This window comes from Fomitiporia mediterranea (genome assembly GCF_000271605.1).
Source record: "Fomitiporia mediterranea MF3/22 unplaced genomic scaffold FOMMEscaffold_8, whole genome shotgun sequence".
Taxonomy (NCBI): domain Eukaryota; kingdom Fungi; phylum Basidiomycota; class Agaricomycetes; order Hymenochaetales; family Hymenochaetaceae; genus Fomitiporia; species Fomitiporia mediterranea.
In genome coordinates, this window is record NW_006760393.1 from 1,413,389 (window position 1) to 1,429,077 (window position 15,689).

Below are 15,689 nucleotides of genomic sequence, written 5' to 3' on the forward strand. Positions count from 1 at the left end.
TGGACTTAGAAGAGTGATTCATTAAGAGCAGGTTGACGCGGTACGTCACGCGTCGCGTTAGTCCCACGGTCACCTGCAAATAAACATAAATGCTGACGTAATTGACCTTGACGCGTTCTGCCAGCACGATATGCAGCTTGCACAAGAAGGAAGCTCGACCTTTTTACCTTTCTGAGATGAAGCTTTTTCTGCGGGTTATCCTGCTCCTTTCTATCATTTGTTCTGTGCTGGCGTGAGTAAATCTCAAGCAATGGGAGAGTGCGTAGAAATACTGACTTGCAAATTTCAATGAATTACAGGTGGACGAAAGTCAGTATAGTTCCTGGTTGCTTCTGGCCAGCGTCGTTTAAATAGCAAAATAACTGTGTCTCAGGAAGACCATGAAATATTCGATCTCGTAAGCGCCGTTGAGGCGTCGGAAGGTGCTTCCTATTGCTCGACCCCCCAGCCTTGTTGGTCTAACATTGGTTTGACGGCCTTAGGGAAAGGAACGACATTTTACTCATGGCTTGACGTTCCCCCAACCGCAACAACTCAAGAGATTGCGCGGGCGTACAGAAGAAAGAGTATCCACACGCAGTGAGTAATAGTTGCGTTGATCTATTATTTCCATATTGACGAAACATTGGGTAGCCCGGACAAGAATCCAGGTCGAAAGGATGCACACGAGAGATTTGCACGACTTGGAGTTATCGCCCAAATCTTGAGAGATCCAGTAGGCAGAGAACGGTACGACAACTTATTCGACATGATCTCCTTAGTCTAACATCGCCTATTTAGCTACGACTTCTTTTACAAGAACGGTGTTCCACGCTGGCGTGGCACTGGATATTATTATTCTCGATACCGGCCAGGACTAGGCGTACGTCTTCGCATGGTTTATTGTCGATCGGACTGACATGTTAATTACTTCAGTCGGTCGTGATTTTCCTTGTCGTACTTTCATCAGGACTCCAATATGTTATTCAACGAATCAATTACAAAAACGATCTCGCTCGCATAGACCGGTTTGTGACGGAGGCTAGGCTTGCTGCGTGGGGCTCGCGCATGGTTCCGATGGAAGGACGGCGGAAGGTAACTTTAGCTGTTCTTTCTCAAAACCAAAGACTGAAAAACAGACGAAAGGTCCGAGTAAATCTTGGTGGACGTCCATATCTGGATGAGGAAGGAAATGTTGTGCAGGGCAAACAACTCGACATGGTTGTTGAAGGGAACGATGTATTTATTGTAAGTCGATCTCCTGATTTGCGACTGCATGTGGTAATCAAGGGTACGTACAGCTTGAACCCGACGGTTCGCTCCTTCCCCTCGATGAAGGTGCTACTGCCCCGCCTTCATTAGGCCGTACCTGGTTCATCTCCATGCTGCGCTCACGTTTCTCCAAAAAGAAACAAGAAGTTGCGGAGGAGACAAGCGAAGAAGACGGAGAGGAAGATTCTCAAGCGCCCAGCGGAAACAAAAAACAGCGAAAGGCAGCGAAGAAGGCCAAGAAACGGGCCGAAAACGAAAACGTTGATGAGTCTTCCAGTTCAGAGATGCTGAGTAGCGGAGCAGTAACACCTGTCGGCACGACATCGGGGTCAAAACCATTACCGCGGGGACCGACAGTGATGGCTGGTGGTCGGAGAAGGAAAGGAGTGCCGCGAAAGGTACCAGAAAGGAAACCGAAAGACCAGGAGATCAGTGAAAGCGGTACGTTATAGACATCTTAGGTGCACTTAGAGCATCTTGCCAAGCCCCAAGACAATTGCACGAGTAGATCTAGACTAAATATTCACCTCCACGGAATTGACGTGCGGAGAACCGTCTGAAGACCCGAGCACGCAGAAAAAGCGCTCGATCATTGATCACTTACGCGCGGTTTTACAGGGTCTTAACCCTGGAATGTGAGATGCGCCGCGCCCTTCGGCGGTCAAAATGGTTCCAGCCTCAGCGCCGCAAGGCAACTGTGTCAAGATTCTACAGGCATATGGCAGTTTGAGAGAAGCAAAGTTCCCAGATGAATAAGATGTGGATTACATTTCTGCCCAGTCACTTCGGACGAAGGTATACATTGTCGGGCGACGTGAAAGACTTCTCGTACTATATTGGCATACCGCTGGTCAATTGAGCAGCGATAAGAAACTTAGAAAGGTCCCGCGTCGGACGAAAACTGCGAAAAGAGCGATATGACAATCAAGCGATATGAGATTGGGGGCTTGTCGGATTCTGACGAAATATGGACGCTACGGTGCAAAGTCAAACAGTTGGAAAAAGGCTACCGACATGCGCCGGCACTAGGCTATGTTCGATAGACCTTGTCGACGATCTGAGAGCGCTTCGGAAGGACAATGACCGCAGACCGCAGAGGTGAGTCTGGTGAGAGCGATGCGGAGTAGGGCTGTGGTGATTACATAATGCATAGTCGGAGCAGTTGGGGTTCCTGGCTGGTGCTTATCGTCCAATGGGACGGCGTCACTTTCCCGAGTCCTGCGACTTTTATACCCCGTTCCATTTCGTCGCTGCTGCACTTATCCTCTTACTCTTTCTCCATCCGCTCATCTCCTCTCTTCTCTCTTCCTCAACCTCGCTTTATTCCATAGAAATAATGGCTGTTCCCTACAGGCCTGACCTCCTTGCCCCGTACCTCGCTCTTCCTCAGGGTGAGAAGATCCAGGCTGAATGTATGCTATTCAAATTTTTACCTCGTCGCGTGGCATGTAAATCTAATTGTGATTCGCTTCATCATAGACGTCTGGGTTGACGGTGACGGCGAGCTACGATCAAAAACCACGGTAGGAATAAAATAAATCACTGTCCTTCGCTTCGTGCTTCGTACTCACTGTCCTGAGGAATAGACCGTCACGAAGAAAGTCACGGATGTTAGCGAGCTTCGTCAGTGGGATTTTGACGGTTCATCGACAAACCAGGCCGATGGTGGCGACTCTGATGTGTACCTTCGTGCTGTCGCCGTCTTCAAGGATCCCTTCCGTGGCGGTGACAATATCCTCGTTATGTCGGAGACCTACAACAACGATGGCACTCCGAACAAGACCAATCACCGCGCCGCGGCCAAGAAGATCATGGAAGCTGCCGCAGCAGATCAGCCATGGTTTGGTCTCGAGCAGGAGTACACGCTGATGGGTATGGATGGTCGGCCATTTGGCTGGCCAGTAGGTGGATTCCCTGGTCCTCAGGGTCCATACTACTGCGGTGCTGGTACGTAGGATATAATGGATATTCAGACCAGAAAAGTCAATGTGCTGTAGGTGCCGGAAAGGTGTTTGCGCGTGACCTGGTGGAAGCGCATTATCGGGCCTGCTTGTATGCGGGCATCAACATCTCCGGCATTAACGCCGAAGTCATGCCTTCTCAGTGGGAATTCCAGGTCGGGCCTTGTGAGGGTATCTCGATGGGCGACCATCTCTGGATGGCGCGCTATCTTCTCATCCGTATTGCCGAGCAGTGGGGCATTAAGGTGTCATTCCATCCCAAGCCTTTGCCAGGTGACTGGAATGGTGCCGGATGCCACACAAATTTCTCAACAAAGGCGATGCGTGAGGCTGGTGGTCTCGACCACATCAAGAAGGCTATCGAGAGGCTTTCGAAACGCCATCTGGAACACATTGCCGTGTACGGCGCTGACAATGAGCTCCGTCTTACTGGTCGTCACGAGACTGGCCACATCTCTCAGTTCTCGTCAGGTGTTGCAAACCGTGGAGCGTCGATTCGTATCCCGCGCCATGTCGCCCACAAAGGCTTCGGATACCTTGAGGACAGGCGCCCTGCTTCGAATATTGGTACGTCTCTTCCATTGCTCTCCAAAATTCCAGATCCCTTAATTTCATATGTCCGATCTAGACCCGTACCAAGTTACCGCTATCATTGTCGAGACTGTCTGCTTGTAGGATTGAGGTCTAGAACTCTCTAGATGTGATGCTTTGCGTGTTACTCGGAATAAAGGCAGTTTATCAAATAATACTAGTATCATTTGCTTCCGCATGTTGAGTGCAGACTTTGTGAACATTAGAAAACCTAGACCTGGTGTTTGTAATCAGCTTCGCGTCGATCATTCGTCGTGGGGTGCGAGTCATACAGTGCTTCATTCACTTCATTATAAATATACACAACAACTCTACAGTCTCTATTAGCCATGTCTTCAGACACAAAACTTGCACTCCCTGCATTTCTTAAGGTCCTAACAAATGGGAATGTCTCAGCGCAGAAGGCAATGGTTATCGCAGCCAAAGTGTAAGTCATTCCAGGCAATGCAAATAAATATAACCTCTGGCGAACTGATTGAAGATTATCCTTGTGGACAGCTACAAAACACACAACACGCCTGGAGCACTAGGTTCTCTCACGGACGCCCGGTTGAAGAGTCTAGGCGTTGATAGTAAGGAAGACAGGAAAGCTGCGCTCGCAGCCTTCAAGAAAGCGGGCTACATTTCGTCTGGTAATGGCGCGGCCGCTAAACCTGGTGGGAGTCTTGCACAGACGAGTAATGCGGGCGCTGGACCGTCGACTTCTAGCAAGGTTCGTCAAATTCATCAAACTCCGTCTTGCCCGAGAAGAAGTTTGCATGCTGATTAAGAGTCCGTGGGTGGGACGGAGTAGAAAGCGAGTACGGCGAGGAAGCGGAAACGGGATGATGATTTGAACGAATTCCTTCCTGCTGGTCCGTCTAGTGAAGGTGCTGCACTGGGGAGTTTTGAGTTTAATGAGGTGGTGGATGAAGAGGTGTGTGCATCTTATCTCGTCTCATCCTTCTGTATGGTTTATTTTACGAGTAGTGTTGATGATTATTACTAGGTACTTCAAACCAAATTGGCGGTTGTCAATCGTGCTCCTGTAATGTCTCTCTGGGCAACTATAGTCTCAGAGAGACTTGGATTCAAGCGGGAAGAAGCGTTGAGTATTGGTTTGTTTAACTAGTTTAGTTTGACTTTCTTGCTTGATGTCTAACCGAGCGTTCTGTACAGCTTCTGCATACACAGAAATGAACGCCATTTCGAAAGGCGTTTCACTTGGTATTTTTGAGCAAAAGAAGGGTAAAGGCATTGAACTGGAGAAAGGACAGTCACAGCCGTATGTGGACCTAATGGGAAGACGGTACGTCCTTGCGAATTATTACGACGTATTCGTTATGAAACTGAGCTTGGCCGGTTATTTGAATGTAGAATGTGCGTCCCACTCTTAATATCTCTTTAATTTTTCCAGTCACTCAAGTCAGAATTAACCTCATTAGACCATTATACACGACTCAATCTGGCGAATGGCGCGCACTCCTAAAAGGCGAACCTATCGACCCGGCTTCTGCATTCTCTTACATATCTCGTGCATTTCGACAGACTTTGCCCTTCGTTGCAGGAGCAATGCGCAAATTAGCAGATTCATTTCCACCAGCGGAGTTGAATGAGAAGGGTTTCGGACTGTACGCTGAGTTCCGGCCTGATGTCGGTGGATGGGGACAACGTGCTGAGATACGATGTTCGAATGTTTTGGGATTGCGTAAGGTGCGTGACAAGGCTTCTTCGGACATGAACGGGAAAAGTGGGGGAAATGGAGAGAAGAGGTTCGTGGCGTACGAAGCTCCGGGTCAAGATGACAATACGGGCGGTACCGAGGATAAGGAGGAGCCTCCACCGAAGAAGGCAAAAGACATGACCGTGGAAGAATACGAAGCTGCTCTGGATGCATCTGGCGACTTTGACGACTTGATCTACCATGGTGAATTTTGAATCCGTACCTCGCACATCGTATCACAAACATCATACACATGTGTGGCAATCTAGTCACAATTGATAAAAATGCAGATGTATGGATTAACAGTGTGGTATTATCCAGTCTCTAGCGTGCAAAAGGAATGATGCAATGGACTCTACCGATTAGAGGACAATGAAGAAAAGCGTTGCAGCTGCTGAGTTCACAGCCTTTTAATAATAGCAGACGTGAAATCGGACGTCGTCGCCGAACCTGTAACAGAAAATTGGAAATAATCATCAGAGGTCGTGTGAGATAAAAAGTGGAATATCAAAGATGTTACGAACCGCCCATGTCTAATGTGCGGATCTTGCCCTCGTTAATCACGTCAAATGTCGCACTGGCAATGTTGTTCGCGATGTGGTCGAGACTGTTGTCGGACAAGTTAATAACCGAACAAAAGGCAGGATTAAATGGATGATGAAAAACGCATACCCGAGGTGGCGAAGCATCATAGTTGCACTGAGGATCATCGCTGTCGGGTTTGCTTTGTTTGTTCCCATGAGGTTTTGCGCGACGTGTCGGCACCCCGGCTCAAAAAGCGCATATTCCTAAACATGAGCTCAATGGGCAGAAACATCTTCGATAATTCCGAAAAACGCACCCGTCCGACGTTACAACCTGGGACTGTTCCAGGACCACCAACAAGCGCAGCACCGATGTTCGAAACGATGGCACCGTAAAGATTGGGCATGACCATCACGTCGAACTGACCGGGCTTTGCTACAAGTTGCATTGATCTGACATGTACCAAGATCAGAAAACACCACAAGAGGAAACAGGAAAATTCGCACGTATTGTCAACAATCATGTCATTTGCACTGATTCCAGAGCTTCCGTATTCCTTTGCCACTTCGCGGAAGGTGTTCAGGAAAAGACCATCACCAAGTTTCATAATGTTTGCCTTGTGTACACAAGTGACTTTCTGGAATACAGTTTCTCTCAGACAGAGCTGGAATACCGGTGGCAAGCAACACGGACCTTTCGATTGTTCTTCAACGCGAAATCGAAGGCAAAACGTGCAATACGCTCAGCCTTCGCTCGAGTGGATACCTTCAAGCTCTCGACAACTCCAGGATAACTCTGGTGCTCAAGACCGGAGTATTCACCCTCCGTGTTCTCTCGAATGATGGCAAAGTCAACATTTTGGTGGCGAGTAGGGACGCCTGGCAGGGATTTGCAAAGAACGACGGAGGCATAGATGTCGAGCTGCTGACGCATGGCAACGTTCCAAGAAATGTGGCCCGTGGTAGAAATTGGTGTGAAAAGAATACCTGAGGCAAACACTGGTGAATCAGTGACGTTTTTCAGAGACGGAAAGCGGAATGAACGCACCCTTCAGACCGACTCTGTTACGCTTCAGACTGTCCATTGCCTGCTTGAACAGGTCTTCACCAGTGGATGACATTCCGGATACATTGTATTGATCCCAATCAATGGGTGCATTGACGGCTTCGAAGATTTCCTTCACGGAATCTGTGATCTCTACGCCGACACCGTCACCGGGAATTAGCGTCACCTGCAGGTACTCAGCATGAGGTAGCATGTATCAAAACGGATAGCTCACAGTGTAGACGCCGCCATATTTTGTTGGTTGCTAAGTCAAGAATTAATCTCCGCAATCATGTATGGTAGCAGAATGCTCACTCTCGAAGTGACCTTCGGGAAACCAGCGGAGAGGGTAGTTGCATGGCGCTGTTTAATGACAGAAATTAGCACAATATGGAGTAAGAATACCATGTCAGTTGTGCTTACCGTCTGGGCAGCTGAGCGAGCCACACGCGAGACTGCAGAGCGTAACATGTCTAGAGAGGAGGGAACGATAGGAAAGAGCAAAAACTTGCAGCGCGTCAAAGGTTACCTCACTCCCGTGACGTCCGATCGGAGATGGCCGGGTGTGTCGATATCTTATCTCCAAGCCAAAGACTGCGATTTGCCTCTATCACGTGCGAGTGAAACTAATCCATTGTGGGCATATTTTGCTCGACTTACTACTTTCTGATTTGTTTTCCGTCCTGGTCCGATTCGTCATACCCCACGTTCGTTTGCCTCCGTAGCTTGTCTCCTCTGGCTGGCTGACTCCCGTGGCATCTCCTTTGGTCGAGGACCATCGAGGACAACGGCAATGGAGGATATTTCCGAATCCGTCTCTTTGCCACGAAAGCGCGACCTGACATTCTACCTCGTCTTGTTCTTCTTCGTCGGGCCCATTTGGAGCGTTGTCCCTGCATCTTGGGCATATGTCGCGTACAGTGTGATACATTGGAGAGTTCTTGATTATTCTACCACCGAATTCTCCGTATTCACGCTTGCGGTTTGCGAGGCAAGTACTGTCTGCACATTAGTTTTAATTATATCTCAACTATCCCAAATTAAAGGTGGCGTTCAGCGTGTATTATTATCTTCTTATACGAAAAATATCCGGACCATCCACAATTACTCCCGCTGATGTATTTGAGCTACAACAAGCCTTCCGACGCGTCCTTCAGTCCGGCCTCATTCCTCTCCCCGAAGACGGTGGCGACGAGGAATACAATGCAACTGACAGGCCAGGGAGTCCCGATGCGGTAATCGAGAAACTCAAACGTGACGACTCGAGGGCAATCGACTTTAGAGATAGACTTCGAACATGGTACTGCTTTCTATTCTCCCGACTCTTTACCCTCGCTTACGATGAATAGGTTTAAGAAAGTCCCATGGTCAAGGGTACGCCGCGAGAATTTTCGGCAATGGTTATACTGGTCGACTTTCAACGCTGCTCTTCCGGCTCATGGAAGAATTCCCGATACTCACAAAACTCTGCTCGATGAAGCTACGGAGTTACTTGAAAAACGAATTGGATGCACCGTTCCCGACGGGTACGATCCGTCAGTTCAGGTGCTTCGTCTCACCGTTGATCCCGTGAACGTGCTTCCACGTCCGCTTGGCTGGTACCTCTTCGTGAAAGCTATTAACATGTATATTCGCTCGGTATACGAGTCGAGGTACGGTCTGGTTTACGGAAAGTTCAGGGATCTAGAGTAGGTCCACCGACCGTGTCCAATGGCAAACTGATGCCTAAATACATCTTATAGGTATTTGCTTAGAGTTCCGTCTGGTTATACCCGGGCCACAGGACCCGATCCGATTGTCTTTCTTCATGGTCTTGGACTTGGCATCTGGCAATATCAGAGGGTGTTGCGACATATACTAGAAGAACTCCCTGATACTCCAATTATGATACCCATTCAGCCACCGATATCTCAGAATATATTTCACCCACGGTTTTTGCGGCCCATGCTTCGTCACGAAAAAGTGGCTTGCCTAGCCGGGGCTATCGACAGGTTAGGTTGGGCAGGACCTTCTGTTCACGAAAAGTATGGCGTGACGATGTTGAGCCATTCAAAGTACGTGAATATAAAGATTTTGGACATTCTAATTAACGCAAGATTTAATGTTTTCTTTTTTGTAGTGGTTCTTACGCCCACGCATGGATGCTAAAAGCTTTTCCACAAATAATTAAGCGATCTTGCTTTGTCGACCCGGTTACGTTCTGTTCTTGGGAAGGAGATGTCTGCTATAATTTTGTTTATCGTCCATGCGCGAGCGGCCTTGAGCTTATCGTTCGCTATTTTGTTGGAACGGAATTGGGGGTCGCTAATTTACTTCAGCGACATTTCGACTGGCTAAGTAATACCCTTTGGTTCGAGGAAATTCCAAACGCCCGTGACCCGTCTCGCACCCTGTTCTTGCTCGGTGGGAAAGATGCCATCCTTGATGCCGAGGTATGATTTTTCCGTCCACTTCACGGTATTAGCAAGCTCTAATTTCCTCAATGTAGCGTGTCAAAAAGTATCTCAAATCTCACGGAGTCAAGGAAGGTCTTTGGTATGATCCTAATGGCCGTCACGGACAAGCACTACTTGTAGGCGAACGAGGTATCAGCAAGGTCATTGACTGGATAAAGGACTTCAAATACAAGAACTAGAATTCGTGGTCATTAATCGTTGCTTAAAATTTTTAGACGTAATCTCACTTAAACCCTCGGTTTCTATTGTATCCCCGTATTCCCATATACCTTCTGTTTCATTTTCGTATATCCGCACGGCTTGTAATATACCCTAAGTCGTTATCGCATACCACCAATCTGTCGTAGTTAAAGCCGCTAATTGCATCCAATATACAATGGTGACAGTTAAGCAATGGGTTATGTAGTATTCTCTCTACGACCTTCTAAACTCTTTACATTCATCGCTGTTCCAGTTAACGAATTGCCCGCTCAGAGACTTCGGTGCTCTGAGCGATAAAGCCGCTATTACATGACCTACATCCTCGGGCTTCACTAGCTGTCCCTCTGCATGCGCTCGGATGAATTTCTGTGCATCTTCATCTCTCAGTTTCGACGCTCCGATGTTACGGAGTTGGGCCTGCATCTGGACATAGACGATTATTTATAAGATATTGAGGTATAAACAGTGTCTAGCTGATTTGCTTACTGCAGTATCTACCATTCCTGGACGAAGAGCGATACTGACGATGTCTGGTTCCTCGTTTGCAAGTGTACTTAGGAATAAAGTTAACCAAAGTTTATAAATATATAAATCCTATACACGACCTACCGACAGAAGCTGTTCATCGCAGCCTTGCTTGCATTATATACTCCCCAGGCGGGTGTACCACCCGTTGCGGCGCCCGATGAAATAAAAATAATTCGACCTCTGAGGTCACTTGAGCGCAAGGCTGGTAGCGCGGCTTGGACGGTGTAAAGTAACGAGAAGAAGTTAACATCAAAGTGCCTCCTCCAAGATTCCGTCGTAATCTCAGGATCGCGTATCAATCCCATAGGTTCGACTACTCCTGCGTTGAGAATTAGACCATCGAGGTTTCGGTATGTCTTTATGGCAAGTGCTATGGCATCGCGCGTTGCTGCTTCGTTTGTTCTAAACAGTGTTATTCTATGTAAGAGTGTAGTCGACGAGCTAAAAGAGGCATGTTACATGTCTGCTTCGATAGAAAGGAGAGCAGATGGGTATTTCTTGAGCAATTCGAGTAGTTCTGGAGAGCGGCTCCGAGATACAGCAACGACTATTGCATTGAAGGTTTCTAATAAATGTCTAGTAGCGGCTAACCCAATTCCTCTGTTCAACAGTCAGGGAGATTATCGAGTGCGATTGACTAAATGATATTACTTTGAAGCACCAGTGACGAGGACAACATGTTTCCGCTGTTCCGCCATGGCTCGGGGTCGGAGGTAAACTAGCGATGTCGTTATATGCGTTCACCGCGGATTGAGAAACGATTGGCAACGGCAAACGCCGCACCACTCCCCAAAGATTCACCTCATCGAAAAAGGTCACTGGCCAGCAACAGCACGGCTTCACCTCATCCAATCCCCTCTGTTCCCCCGCCATGGCCTCCCGCCTCGCCCGCCTTGCACCCGCACTTGCGCGCCCAAAACGCTCTGCCGTGCCACTTGCTGCGCGACGACTGGCTCTCGCGCGCAGTTATGCCACCCAGAGTGAACATCAGGTTTGTCATGACGGTGAAAATATGTCAGGAATAATGTGCTCATGGTATTTGTGTTCATACAGATGACTGTGCGTGAGGCACTCAATTCTGCTATGGAGGAGGAGATGCTTCGGGATGAGTCGGTTTTTATTCTTGGGGAGGAGGTTGCGCGTTATAATGGTGCTTACAAGGTTCGTTTCGCGAAACTTTGGGTTTATTTGAGGAAATTGTTTTATGAAAAATTAACGCGTCGTTCAGATCACTAAAGGTCTGCTCGACAAGTTCGGTGAGAAGCGAGTGATAGACACGCCTATCACCGAGATGGGTTTCGCTGGCGTAGCAGTCGGTGCTGCCTTGGCTGGTTTACGACCTGTGTATGACGTCTTCATTCACTATGAACAAAAATTCATTCGATGTTGACTTATTCATCATGATAGCTGCGAGTTCATGACTTTCAACTTCGCAATGCAGGCCATTGATCAGATTGTGAACTCTGCTGGCAAGACGTACTACATGTCTGGTGGGAACGTTCCTTGTCCTGTCGTTTTCCGTGGACCCAACGGCGCGGCCGCTGGTGTAGCAGCGCAGCACTCCCAAGACTATGCGTCGTGGTATGGTCAAATCCCCGGTCTTAAGGTCCTCAGTCCCTGGTCTGCGGAGGATTGCAAAGGTCTATTGAAAGTACGCGTCGCACTTCTCTCTTACGTGTTGTCATTTTCGCTAATTTGCTCTGATAGGCTGCTATTCGCGACCCCAACCCAATTGTATTCCTCGAAAATGAGATGATGTACGGTGTGACCTTCCCTGTCTCGCAGGAGGCAATGTCGGACAATTTCTTGCTACCCATTGGAAAGGCGAAGGTCGAGCTTGAGGGGAGCGACGTCACGATTGTTGCGCACAGTAAGATGGTCACCCACTCGCTTGAGGCTGCCCAGGAACTCGCGAAGGAAGGCATTAAGGCAGAAGTTATTAACCTCCGCAGTATTCGTCCGCTTGACATCGACGCTATTAAGGCTTCTGTAAAGAAGACTAACCGGTGCGTGCATAGACAATTCTTAACGTTTGCAGAATTTAATAAGTCTTTTCCAGCTTGTTGATTGTTGAGGGCGGCTTCCCTGCATTCGGCGTGGGCAGTGAGATCTGTGCACAAATTGTCGAGAGTGAGGCATTCGACTACTTGGACGCTCCTGTTGAACGTATAACTGGCGCTGATGTTCCTACACCAGTGAGTTAATTTCTTCAGAAAACAGACCAATTGGAAGTTGAGCTGATAATGCTATTCTAGTATGCCACCAATCTCGAGACCATGGCTTTCCCCGACACTCCACTTATTGTCAAGGTTGCCAAGCGTGCTCTTTACAGGACCAACTAGGCGTAATAGCTGATAGCTTACATACTGTCGTCACCCCGGACATTCACTTTCTACGTAGACTTTAGACAAAAGTTGCTTTGTTAATTTGCTGTTCATAATGATGCGCAGTATTTGCCTTCTGGGTGATGGCGACTAATACATGTTCTTTTCATTTGGGGACTTTCCGCTGCATTCATATAAGCTCATTGCGCTGGAAGTGGGTGAGAGAAGGCTGTAATAAATTGATATCCAATAATACAAGTTATCATTTCTCTATTTTCCATTTCCACCTAATTCATTTCTATTCCTTGGGGTTTTATGGTTACGCTCCTGCTTGTAAACGCAGGCGTACAGCATTTGCATGAGCTCCAAGTCCTTCCGTGTCGGCGAGAGTAGCAACAACGGGTCCGAGGATCTCTAGCCCTTCTCGAGTGATCTCCTGAGACGTAATGTGCTTTTGGAAAGATTGAGTGTTGACGCCGCTAAACTGCCGAGCATACCCATTTGTTGGAAGCGTGTGGTTTGTACCGGATGCATAGTCACCACAGCTGAAAGAAATTTGTCAATGAAAGGCGATATGAAACAAAGAAAAGGCATAAATACCTTTCAGGTGTATAAGGCCCAACAAAGACACTCCCAGCATTATTAACCTTCTTCACCGCCTCTGCAGCCTGTTCAATATGGAGGATAAGGTGCTCCGGAGCATAGTCATTCGAAAATTGAATTGCTTCGTCAAATGACTTGGCATTGACGATTAAGCTCTTTGGAATGGATTCGCGCATGATGTCGACTCGTGGGAGGGCACGGGCTTGTTTGTCGAGTTCGTATTCGATTTCGGATATGTGGGAGGTAGGGAGGTTGATTGCGACGAGGACTACTTGAGAGTCGATGCCATGTTCGGCTTGGGAGAGGAGGTCGGCAGCGACGAAGGATGCGTTTGCTGTGTGATCTGCTATAACCTGGGTATCATTGAAATATTAGACCGATCTATACTTTGAAGTAGTGATTCAGTATGACAAACCAAGACTTCTGAAGGTCCAGCAGGCATATCAATAGACACGAGTGCATCTGTATCGTTCTGCACAAGCATCTTCGCAGCGGTGACCCATTGATTTCCAGGTCCGAAAATCTTGTCTACCTTCGGAACGCTCTCTGTTCCGTACGCAAGGGCCGCGACGGCTTGTGCACCTCCAGCTATCAGGATTGCTGACGCGCCTACGAGTTGCGCGACGTACATCACCTCGGGGGAGATGCTCCCGTCGGGACGGGGTGGAGTTGCGAGCACGATTTCATGGCATCCTGCGACCTGGGCTGGTGCGCCGAGCATCAAGGCTGTTGAGGGGAGTATAGCCGTTCCGCCTGGAACGTATAACCCTACACGCGCGATCGGACGTGCAAATCGCGTACACACGACTCCCGGACTCGTCTCAACGACAAGCGGCGCATCACTCGTCTGTGCGGCGTGGAACATGCGGATGTTCGCGTATGCAATGTCGATTGCGGCGCGCACCTCGGTGGGGAGTGCCATGCTTTCTTTAGAGAATGGAGGGCGTAGGATAGGTGAGGATAAGGTGGCCTTGTCAAACTTGGCGGTGAAGTCGAGGAGGGCGGCGTCGCCGCGGGTGCGCACGGCATCGACGATGGGCTTGACTTTTGCTATCATTTCGTCGGACCGTAGGACTGGACGCTTGAGGAGTTCTGCACGAGCGGTAGCAGATATTCCGTCAAGCGAGGTCGTACGCATTCGAATTGGTTCGTCTGGTGAAAGTGGGGCGGGACTGGATGAGTTCGCTTTTTCTCCATCTTGCGTTGTAGAGTTGTTGTTTTGAGGCTTGGATGACCATTGTGGTTTTGCGTTGCCTGGTCTCCGAGTGACCTTTTTGGACTTTTTGTCTAGATTGTGTTCGATATCTGCGATACTGACACCGGCTGCGACACAGCGAGTGAGGGCGAAGTAAATGAGATCTGCAGCTTCAAACGCGACCTGGTCCTTAGTCTCCGCCGTACTTAACTCGTCGGCTTCCTCCATAATCTTGGAGCGTAGCAGGTCAGGGTCATTGAATAGTCTCCGCGTGTAAGAACCCTCAGGCGCCGATTCAAGTCGCGACTGTAGAGTCTGCTCAAGTGCGGATAGTCCAGAAAGGCGACCGAAGCAAGACGGACGATCCAAATGGCAAAATCCCTTTCCATGTTGGATGACACTGAACTCGAGACTGTCGGAGTCACAGTCCAGGGATATTTTTACAACATCTTGGGTTGAGCCTGAAGTTTCTCCCTTTCTCCAAAGTCCGTGCTTACGGCTCTGATAGACGCCCCTCCCGGTCAGGATGCTTTCCTTAATTGATTCAATCGATGAATAGACGAGGCCCAGTGATCTACCACCCTGATTAAAGGATGAAACAACGGTCGGGATTAGGCCGTCTGGCCGGTCCGTAGAAATTGGAGCGAGAAATGCATCTGCGATATTGAGATGAGAAGACGATGTATCAGTGATAGATAGTTGCGAAGTCGGTAGCACGAGAGTCGCGTTCGCATTTTTAAGTTGGCGAATTGTTTGGAGAGAAGGAGGCGAGGAGGCAGTTGATTGGACATATATGTCCGAGCCTGTGAAAAAACGCGAGATTGAGGAAACGAATTCGGCATCCGCTGCTGGAGTCCGGACGAGGACACCAGAGACGCCGGCTCTGAGCTTGTCTGAGACGGCGCTTACGTTCGCGACATCTAGGAGTAGCACTAGGCGCTCTGGCGGAAGGACTCCGGCAAGTTCTATAGCCCATGAAAGGGGAAGGATGACCTTGTCTGCGCCATTGTCGAGCCAGGATACAACATCGTCAAGGTTTGCAGACGAGTCATGCTCTGCAAGGACGAAGTACGATGCATTTGCAGGCAACGTGTTCTGCGATGCTGCATCGGCTGTGAGAATCAGTGGAGCTATTCGGGACAGCGGCCAAATAAGAGAGGCATCGGCATTGTCTATGAGGGCGAGGAAGGCGGACATTCTGAATCGACCTCCCAGTGCCGTATAACTAGTACCACAAGGCAAGTAAAAACAGCAGCGTATATGCACGAGGAAAATTATTTAAGAAAATGACGCACTCACTGTCACTGT

The 15,689-nt window shown here is 48.7% G+C and overlaps 8 protein-coding genes across 8 annotated transcripts; 5 read left to right on the plus strand and 3 right to left on the minus strand.

The window, feature by feature from the left end:
• Positions 1-176: 176 nt before the first annotated feature.
• Positions 177-1,703, plus strand: FOMMEDRAFT_135359 (DnaJ-domain-containing protein; the record flags this gene model as incomplete). The annotated part of the gene is made up of 8 exons (XM_007268315.1): positions 177-232; positions 355-422; positions 483-579; positions 634-729; positions 781-862; positions 916-1,074; positions 1,126-1,227; positions 1,281-1,703. The coding sequence occupies 8 exons, from the start codon at positions 177-179 to the stop codon at positions 1,701-1,703; spliced, it is 1,083 nt and encodes a 360-aa protein (XP_007268377.1).
• Positions 1,704-2,507: 804 nt separating this feature from the next.
• FOMMEDRAFT_21555 (glutamine synthetase) lies at positions 2,508-4,110 on the plus strand. The gene is made up of 5 exons (XM_007268316.1): positions 2,508-2,663; positions 2,731-2,774; positions 2,838-3,198; positions 3,249-3,779; positions 3,841-4,110. Exons 1-5 carry the CDS (start codon positions 2,588-2,590, stop codon positions 3,885-3,887), a joined length of 1,059 nt encoding a protein of 352 aa, XP_007268378.1. The 5' UTR covers positions 2,508-2,587; the 3' UTR covers positions 3,888-4,110.
• A 22-nt stretch (positions 4,111-4,132) lies between these two features.
• FOMMEDRAFT_90098 (uncharacterized protein) lies at positions 4,133-5,720 on the plus strand (the record flags this gene model as incomplete). The annotated part of the gene is made up of 6 exons (XM_007268317.1): positions 4,133-4,230; positions 4,302-4,519; positions 4,601-4,719; positions 4,792-4,900; positions 4,962-5,091; positions 5,228-5,720. The coding sequence occupies 6 exons, from the start codon at positions 4,133-4,135 to the stop codon at positions 5,718-5,720; spliced, it is 1,167 nt and encodes a 388-aa protein (XP_007268379.1).
• Positions 5,721-5,763: 43 nt separating this feature from the next.
• On the minus strand, positions 5,764-7,556 carry FOMMEDRAFT_21556 (uncharacterized protein). Its single transcript, XM_007268318.1, has 10 exons — positions 7,498-7,556; positions 7,390-7,437; positions 7,310-7,339; positions 7,078-7,261; positions 6,724-7,016; positions 6,537-6,667; positions 6,347-6,482; positions 6,178-6,293; positions 6,030-6,112; positions 5,764-5,955 (listed from the first exon to the last, which is right to left on the minus strand). The coding sequence occupies exons 1-10, from the start codon at positions 7,543-7,545 to the stop codon at positions 5,906-5,908; spliced, it is 1,119 nt and encodes a 372-aa protein (XP_007268380.1). The 5' UTR covers positions 7,546-7,556; the 3' UTR covers positions 5,764-5,905.
• A 224-nt stretch (positions 7,557-7,780) lies between these two features.
• On the plus strand, positions 7,781-9,861 carry FOMMEDRAFT_125748 (uncharacterized protein). Its single transcript, XM_007268319.1, has 6 exons — positions 7,781-8,065; positions 8,121-8,374; positions 8,424-8,762; positions 8,817-9,128; positions 9,194-9,506; positions 9,563-9,861. The coding sequence occupies exons 1-6, from the start codon at positions 7,868-7,870 to the stop codon at positions 9,707-9,709; spliced, it is 1,563 nt and encodes a 520-aa protein (XP_007268381.1). The 5' UTR covers positions 7,781-7,867; the 3' UTR covers positions 9,710-9,861.
• A 64-nt stretch (positions 9,862-9,925) lies between these two features.
• FOMMEDRAFT_110650 (short-chain dehydrogenase) lies at positions 9,926-10,957 on the minus strand (the record flags this gene model as incomplete). Its single annotated transcript, XM_007268320.1, has 5 exons — positions 9,926-10,154; positions 10,218-10,284; positions 10,341-10,661; positions 10,719-10,859; positions 10,911-10,957. 5 exons carry the CDS (start codon positions 10,955-10,957, stop codon positions 9,945-9,947), a joined length of 786 nt encoding a protein of 261 aa, XP_007268382.1. The 3' UTR covers positions 9,926-9,944.
• A 355-nt stretch (positions 10,958-11,312) lies between these two features.
• On the plus strand, positions 11,313-12,601 carry FOMMEDRAFT_90066 (Thiamin diphosphate-binding protein; the record flags this gene model as incomplete). The annotated part of the gene is made up of 6 exons (XM_007268321.1): positions 11,313-11,420; positions 11,488-11,603; positions 11,667-11,910; positions 11,967-12,265; positions 12,319-12,454; positions 12,515-12,601. 6 exons carry the CDS (start codon positions 11,313-11,315, stop codon positions 12,599-12,601), a joined length of 990 nt encoding a protein of 329 aa, XP_007268383.1.
• A 209-nt stretch (positions 12,602-12,810) lies between these two features.
• FOMMEDRAFT_110658 (histidine biosynthesis trifunctional-protein) lies at positions 12,811-15,601 on the minus strand. Its single transcript, XM_007268322.1, has 3 exons — positions 13,602-15,601; positions 13,184-13,539; positions 12,811-13,128 (listed from the first exon to the last, which is right to left on the minus strand). Exons 1-3 carry the CDS (start codon positions 15,576-15,578, stop codon positions 12,903-12,905), a joined length of 2,559 nt encoding a protein of 852 aa, XP_007268384.1. The 5' UTR covers positions 15,579-15,601; the 3' UTR covers positions 12,811-12,902.
• Positions 15,602-15,689: the final 88 nt, after the last annotated feature.

Coding starts and splice junctions, on each gene's coding strand:
- FOMMEDRAFT_125748 (XM_007268319.1), top strand. CDS start 7,868: ATGGAGGATATTTCCGAATCCGTCTCTTTGCCACGAAAGCGCGACCTG. Junction 8,375..8,423: donor AGAGATAGACTTCGAACATG/GTACTGCTTTCT, acceptor TACGATGAATAG/GTTTAAGAAAGTCCCATGGT. Junction 8,763..8,816: donor GGAAAGTTCAGGGATCTAGA/GTAGGTCCACCG, acceptor TACATCTTATAG/GTATTTGCTTAGAGTTCCGT.
- FOMMEDRAFT_21555 (XM_007268316.1), top strand. CDS start 2,588: ATGGCTGTTCCCTACAGGCCTGACCTCCTTGCCCCGTACCTCGCTCTT. Junction 2,664..2,730: donor TGAGAAGATCCAGGCTGAAT/GTATGCTATTCA, acceptor GCTTCATCATAG/ACGTCTGGGTTGACGGTGAC. Junction 3,780..3,840: donor GCGCCCTGCTTCGAATATTG/GTACGTCTCTTC, acceptor TGTCCGATCTAG/ACCCGTACCAAGTTACCGCT.
- FOMMEDRAFT_110658 (XM_007268322.1), bottom strand. CDS start 15,578: ATGTCCGCCTTCCTCGCCCTCATAGACAATGCCGATGCCTCTCTTATT. Junction 13,540..13,601: donor CTGGACCTTCAGAAGTCTTG/GTTTGTCATACT, acceptor AATGATACCCAG/GTTATAGCAGATCACACAGC. Junction 13,129..13,183: donor GGGCCTTATACACCTGAAAG/GTATTTATGCCT, acceptor AATTTCTTTCAG/CTGTGGTGACTATGCATCCG.
- FOMMEDRAFT_21556 (XM_007268318.1), bottom strand. CDS start 7,545: ATGTTACGCTCTGCAGTCTCGCGTGTGGCTCGCTCAGCTGCCCAGACG. Junction 6,483..6,536: donor GACATGATTGTTGACAATAC/GTGCGAATTTTC, acceptor GGTACATGTCAG/ATCAATGCAACTTGTAGCAA. Junction 6,113..6,177: donor ATGATGCTTCGCCACCTCGG/GTATGCGTTTTT, acceptor GTCCGACAACAG/TCTCGACCACATCGCGAACA.